The sequence below is a fragment of the Phaseolus vulgaris genome, chromosome 9 (assembly GCF_000499845.2).
Source record: "Phaseolus vulgaris cultivar G19833 chromosome 9, P. vulgaris v2.0, whole genome shotgun sequence".
Taxonomy (NCBI): domain Eukaryota; kingdom Viridiplantae; phylum Streptophyta; class Magnoliopsida; order Fabales; family Fabaceae; genus Phaseolus; species Phaseolus vulgaris.
In genome coordinates this window covers 5,112,295-5,119,220 of record NC_023751.2, presented here as the reverse complement: position 1 = coordinate 5,119,220, position 6,926 = coordinate 5,112,295, and the positions used below count along the sequence as shown (strand labels likewise).

The 6,926-nt window shown below is 37.6% G+C and overlaps 1 protein-coding gene across 1 annotated transcript; it reads right to left on the bottom strand.

Annotated features, from left to right (window-relative positions):
• Positions 1 to 1,307: 1,307 nt before the first annotated feature.
• Positions 1,308 to 4,336, bottom strand: LOC137822132 (uncharacterized). The gene is made up of 5 exons (XM_068627036.1): positions 4,278 to 4,336; positions 2,848 to 3,368; positions 2,063 to 2,150; positions 1,687 to 1,836; positions 1,308 to 1,434 (listed from the first exon to the last, which is right to left on the bottom strand). Exons 1-5 carry the CDS (start codon positions 4,334 to 4,336, stop codon positions 1,308 to 1,310), a joined length of 945 nt encoding a protein of 314 aa, XP_068483137.1.
• Between the last annotated feature and the right edge of the window lie 2,590 nt (positions 4,337 to 6,926).

Here is a 6,926-nt window from a genome sequence, read left to right as displayed (position 1 = left end):
TTCAAAGAGTTTGGATTACTAGCAGTACTAGCACTAGTAGTATTACTAGCAGTGCTAGTATTACTAGCAGTGCTAGTATTACTAGCAGTACTAGAACTACTGGTATTACTAGCAGTACTAGAAGTACTTGTATTGTTCCCGCCGGTTGACCTGGGTTGTCTTTATGGGAGGCTTGTCTTCACGAGCCAGGGCACCTTCGTTCTGCTCCGTCTGTGAATACCTGGAAAGAAGTGAACAAAGGGGCGCCCTCGCGGCCGTTTGCACTCCAACGATTAAGTCAGCTAGCGAGAAACATCAAAGGTGACGCACCTCCGTATCGGAACACCGTAAATAATGCTCTGAAGGTGGTCGAAAAATAACTGAATGACTGAAATTGTGTTGCCCTAATCGTCTTGTGCACACAGTGGGTGCGCAGCGAAAACAACTAGGGTTTGTGCTCTGTGTAAAGCTACGAGAATTAGGTCAAAAAACTCGGATCCCTTTCAAACGTCCCAAGGCCCCTTTTTATACACCTTCTGGATTTAAAACGCGTTAAAGCGCATTGAAAGCGTATAAAAATATTCATTGGAACGTTCGAATCTTAACAGAATTAACGCGTACCTTAGCAAACTTTTAGGAAAGCCTTGATGTTTTCAGTGCTTATTGCCACGTGTTCTTCTGACTTGATCACGACTCTTCGTGGAGGGCCCTACTGCGCCGTAACCCAACTTAGGGTTAATCCATCGTGCAAACCCTCCTTTCTCGAAGTGCACTTGGCACAAGAGGGTGACTTTCTGGGTGCCAACTCATGCGCCCCAACTTCTAGGCACTCACCTTGGGAGTGTATCTACCTTTCTCTCGTACCATGCACGTGGTTCTCCCCTGAGCGTGGTCCGCTGATGGGTCGTATCTGTCCCAGGGTTTCCCAGCAGTGGCGTGGGTACTTCACGAGTCAGGTTACCCCTACTGGTACTAGAACTTATGGCCTTGAAGCCACCTTTCTATTCTCTTTATTGCTGTTCTGAGCCATCGGGGTCCGAGACTTCCTCACGGTGTTGCCCCCTCCATGGCCTTTCCTACCCATGGGAATCGGGGGGTAACACCGGCGATGTCTAAGCTTGACTATTTCTTAACTTGGTGACGCCTTAACCTGGCGATGGCTTAGCCTGGCGACGCCTTTCTTGAGCGACGCCTTTGCGAGGCGACACCTTTCCGAGGGGACGCCCTAACCTGGCGATGCCCCAAGCGGTCAACCTGTTGACTTTCTTTCCCCTCTTTGGGGCCCTCGAGCGGTCCTACCATGTGTTGACTTTGATTTTGACTTTTGGTCAACGCTCCGGAACGGTACAGGTATTACTGGCAGTACTAGCATTACTAGTATTACTCGCAGTACCAGTATTACTCACAGTACTAGTATTACTAGCAGTACCAGTATTACTAGCAGTACTAGTATTACTAGAAGTACAAGAAGTACTAGTATTACTAGCAGTACTAGTATTACTAGCAGTACTAGTATTACTAGCAGTACTAGTATTACTAGCAGTACTAGCAGTACTAGTATTACAAGCAATACTAGTATTACAAGCAGTACAAGAAGTACTAGTATTACTAGCAGTACTAGCACTACTGGCATTACTGGCACTACTGGCACTACTGGCATTACTGGCATTACTGCATTACTGGCAGTACTGGCACTACTGGCACTACTGCATTACTGGCACTACTGCATTACTGGCATTACTGGCAGTACTGGCATTACTGGCAGTACTAGCATTACTCGCAATACTGGTATTACTAGCAGTACTAGCATTACTAGCAGTACTTGTATTACTAGCAGTACTAGCATTACTAACAGTACTAGCAGTACTACCATTACTGATGTGATTCCAATAGCCACATAGAACAAGATTCTTGACATTTTTAGGAATCACCTTGAGCTGGAAAATATAGAGGCACTTTTCTTAGAGTTGGATCATGGTTCTAAGACAAGAACTCACCAATAACTAGTACCAAATCCCAAACTCATTTGGATGAACCAAATATTGTCAAATTGAATCAACAAAGGAATTAAAATTGAAAAGACCGAACAGAAATAAACCAATATTCAATTGAACCGAACAGAATTAAGAAACAAAACAGAATATAGGTGCTAGAAAATGGAAGAACCGAAACTAAAACAACTCAAAACACAAGGCAACATGAACAATTGAAGAAGAAGAAAGGAAGGAGAAGAGAATGCTCATGAAGATGGAAGGAGGATGGATGATCTCGCCACTAGAAGTGTGGAATGCTCCTAGATGAGAGTGATGCCGCCACTTGAGGACTCCATGGATCCATCAAGATAAGACTAGGGAAGAAGGCTCCAAAAGCTCTCCAAAGGTCACTCAAAATTTGAGTATAGTTTTCTTAGATTAATTCCAATCTGAATTTTACAAAGAGAGCACCTCTATATATAGCCTAAGGTGCTGAAAATGCAAGCTAAAACAATTCAAATTTCCCTCCCAAAGCTAGCTAAAACCGGCGCCTATTTCAAGCCATGAGGAAGGTGTGACTCCTTCCTTCACTTTGGCACCTCCTATTCTACTTCTACACCTATCTACTAACACACCCCCCTAAAGCTCCTAACTAAAGCCTAAAAGATGCTATAACAAAAGAGGTTTCTAAAGTTTCCCTCTAAGCACCTTCAACTAAAGAAACTACAAAAAGAGAAAATAAATGTCCTCTAGCTCCCAAAGCTTTGAACAAGCTTCTTGTAATCCTTTGAGGTGGACTTTGACCTCCATGGGCGTCCTCCATTTGTGCCTCCACCTCTTCTTGAGCTTGATGAGTGGCCTCCATGTTCTCTTGAACTTGATCTCCATCAATTACTAGCAGTACTACCATTACTAGCATTACTAGTAGTACTAGCATTACTAGCAGTACTAGTATTACTAGTAGTACGAGTATTACTAGAAGTACTGGCATTACTGGCAGTATCGGCATTACTGGCAGTACCGGCATTACTTGCAGTACCGGCATTACTGGCAGTATCGGCATTACTCGCAGTACCGGCATTACTGGCAGTACCGGCATTACTGGCAGTACCGGCAGTACCGGCATTACTTGCAGTACTGACATTACTGGCAGTACTACCATTACTAGCATTACTAGCAGTAGTAGTATTATTAAGAGTATCAGCAGTACTGGCATTAATGGCAGTACTGGCAGTACTGGCATTATTGGCATTACTGGCAGTACTGGCAGTACTGGCAGTACTGACAGTACTACCATTACTAGCAGTACTAGCATTACTAGCAGTAGTAGTATTATTAACAGTATTAGCAGTACTAGTATTACTAGCTGTACTAGTATTACTAGAAGTACTAGTATTACTAGCAGTAGTAGCAGTACTAGTATTATAGCAGTACTAGCACTACTAGGATTACTAGCAGTACTAGTATTACTAGCATTAGTTATTTTTCTTACTGCACCCCCACAATGTTTTATAAAGACAAAATTGTTCATATATAAAAACTGTACATTTATTTTTTGCATTCCAAATTATCAAATCTGGAAAATTTTGGGATTGGCCCTTTCGGTAAAATTTCAGATTGGCATTTCCGGTAACCTCCTGGATTGGTGCTTCTGGTAACCTCCTCGAATGGTGCTTCTGGTAGTACATAAATGATAGTATTAAAAAATATTCATTCTGGATCTGCCAATCCGTAAGTCAAAATATGCATTACGGATTCAGAAATCCATAATTGAAAAAAATCATTCCGGATCCACCAATCCGTAATAGAAATTAGACTTCCAGATTCAGCAATTGAGAAATCAACAATTTATGCAAACTTTGCTTTCAGAACACCTCCTCATCCGGAAAGCAACATGATTCACTTCTGGATTGATGAATCCGTAGCACACTCCCAATCCCAATTTCAAATAAAATGTGAAGGTCAGTTTCAGGATTTACAAAATTATGGGGGTGCAGGAAGAAAGATGTAGGGGTGCAGGAAGAAACAACCCAAACATGGTTGCTACTCAATGGGCCTGGGCAAACAAAAAGATGGAGGCTGTTTCTTCTTAGAGTTCCCTAGCTTTGGTTGATTCTCCCTGCACCCAATCAATTTGAATTGGCACTTAATCATGTTTGCGAAAATATGAAAATATCCTTAATAAAATTTTTGAAAATATAAAAATGTTCTTAATGAAATTGAAATAAGGTTAAATGAGAGATCTGCACCCAATCACAACACCCCTTCATTTTCGCGCAACGGCCACTGCCACCTTTGTGCTCTCGCAGCAACCGTCACCATCACCTTCGTTTTCGCTTTTCGCACTGAACGCAGCGGGAAGCGTTGTCTTGCCATTCTTCCATTTACATTTCTCCTCTGAGAAAACTGTATCCATTGAGAATGCTGAAAAAAAATATCACTTAGCTTCCGGATATAGAAATCCATAAGTCAAAAAATATACTTCCGCATGCCCACATCCGGAACACAATTAACTATTTCGGATATGCACATCTAGAATTCAAAACTGAATTTCGGATATGTACATCCACAATACAAAACTCAATTCTTGATAATGATATTCATAACGCATTTTTCTACTACGGACATAGGCGTAAGAGCTTCAATTATAAAAGTTAAATTGCTTACGGATGTTTATACCCAAAGTCTTTAACAAAACCAAGAATATAATAAAATTTTAAAAAGTTTGTCAATGCATGAAACAATTGATTGGGTGTAGAAAGTAATTACCGTAGCTTTTCCAAACACTATCGGGTAAAAAACTACAATTTCGAGATTCAGTAATATTTTTTAAATTTGTATACTTCTGAATCCAAAAATAACCTTCAAATTATATAATTTAAAATATAATTTTAAAATTTATTATAAATTGTACATGATAAGGATAAGGTTTGAATTAAAGAAAAATACATATAGGTGTAAGAAGAATGTAAAGAGAGAGAGGGAAAATTTGACAGATACACTATTGTTGTTGTCAATTCATTAACATTTTATATTTTCCAAGTTTAATATTTTAAATAAAAAAATTCTGCAATTAATGTTAACTTATTTATAATATAATTTTATGCATAAAAAAATTTATTTACTAATTAAGAATTAAAAGAAAATAGTAGAAGAATGAATTGGTAGAAGGTATTGAGAGAGAAGATGGGTTACGTGGCATGGAGAGATGCAGCCACGTAGATATAGAAAAGACACTTGTCGAACGTAGAAGGCGAAATGGATAGTAATGAGTGTATGATTCTACATATAAGGATAAGAGAGGAAGGGAAGAGTCAAAACTTGTGATCAATGGAGAAAGAGAAGGAAGAGAAAAAACTGGGGGAGGGACCCCAAATCTCAAAAATGAATCCTGTGACGCAAGGTGCCTACGGTGGTGGAATGTACGGTACTGAGAAAGGGCAATCGGAGAAAGAGACAAAGCCACCGGCTAGTGACAGTCAGAGTGCTGATGGCCCCGTTGATAAGGAGGCTATGAAGCCCAAACGCAATCCTCCCCCTTCATCCGGGGACAGAGATTTAGATATCACCGGCCAATCTTATATCCAGTAATCGTACATATGTAAATATATAAACGAGTATAATAATGAGGGTGTTGCTTTAATCTGTTTTTTATTTTGGTTTTATGTTGTTTGTAATATATGGTTAGTGACTTCTTCAACCTTCAAACCCTAAAGTAAGATTCGTTCTACATTATGCAATATTTTTTTGTTACATGGTTATTGGATCTGGGATCTGCTTAGTAGAGGCAGTTGGGTTCTGAGTAACATGATTCAAAAAATTCCATTATTTATTTGAAGCAAGCTCCAAAACTAGGATTGAATATAATATACACATAGATGATGAAGTATGCTATTTGGTGATCTCATCCTGAAAAATGTGTAAAAATGTGTAAATTTAAAATATGAATTAACGTAAATTGAACCCATACAATAATCTCTCACACAATCATATAATCAAGAAGGAATAGACACTTATACAATAATGTTCACATATAGATCTTATCATTTCATGATTCTCACACAATCATATAATCAAAAAGAAATAGACACTTATCTTATCATTTCATGATTTTCACAAGAAGGAAAAAGCACGATCTTGATCTATGAGTTCCTTTGAACAATTACTTTATCTTTTTTGTTTCAATCTATCTCTTAGCAATTTCATTCTTGTCACACACTTTTGTGATGGTACTATTATTTACAGAGACAGAATCCTATAGTTTTTAGTTTCCAATAGGTTTTCATTAGGTATATCATCTCAGATATATCATCAAATATATATTTCTCACATTATTGGACTTTTTATTTTATTATTATTATTAAATTATATTTGGATTCAAAATCCAAACTTTATGTGAATTACTTCATAATTTCTTATAAAATTTTTATAAAATTTAATTTTTTTATAAAATCTTTATAAAATTTAATTTACAAAACTTTAAGTTATGTGAATCACTTTATAAAAATTAATTTACATAAGGGACATAATTATAATTACAACAAAATGTACATAAAGTTAGGAGATTAAGAAGTGGGGACATGGATGCTGTGCTTGATGATGGTGGAATCACGTGAAGAAGACGACCAAGAGGGTTCCCTCGAATAAGGGTGTACGGTTGTTTCTCTCTTTTTGATGTGTGAGATGGTTACCATGGATAAAGGGAGGGAAAGTGTGTTTTTTTTAACAAATTAAGTTAATTATTAAAAATTATCAAAATGAATAATTCTTACACTTTGGTATAATTAAATTTGAAGTAAAGATGACGTTACATTGAAATCTTTCACTAACCAATAATACTATTATGTTAATAGTTTTTTATATTCTTTAATTACAAATTTATTTTTTATTATATTTTTCTTAAAACCATGATATATATTTTCTTAAAAACCATCACATCAATATGCAATACGGTCAATACATTATTTTCTTCTT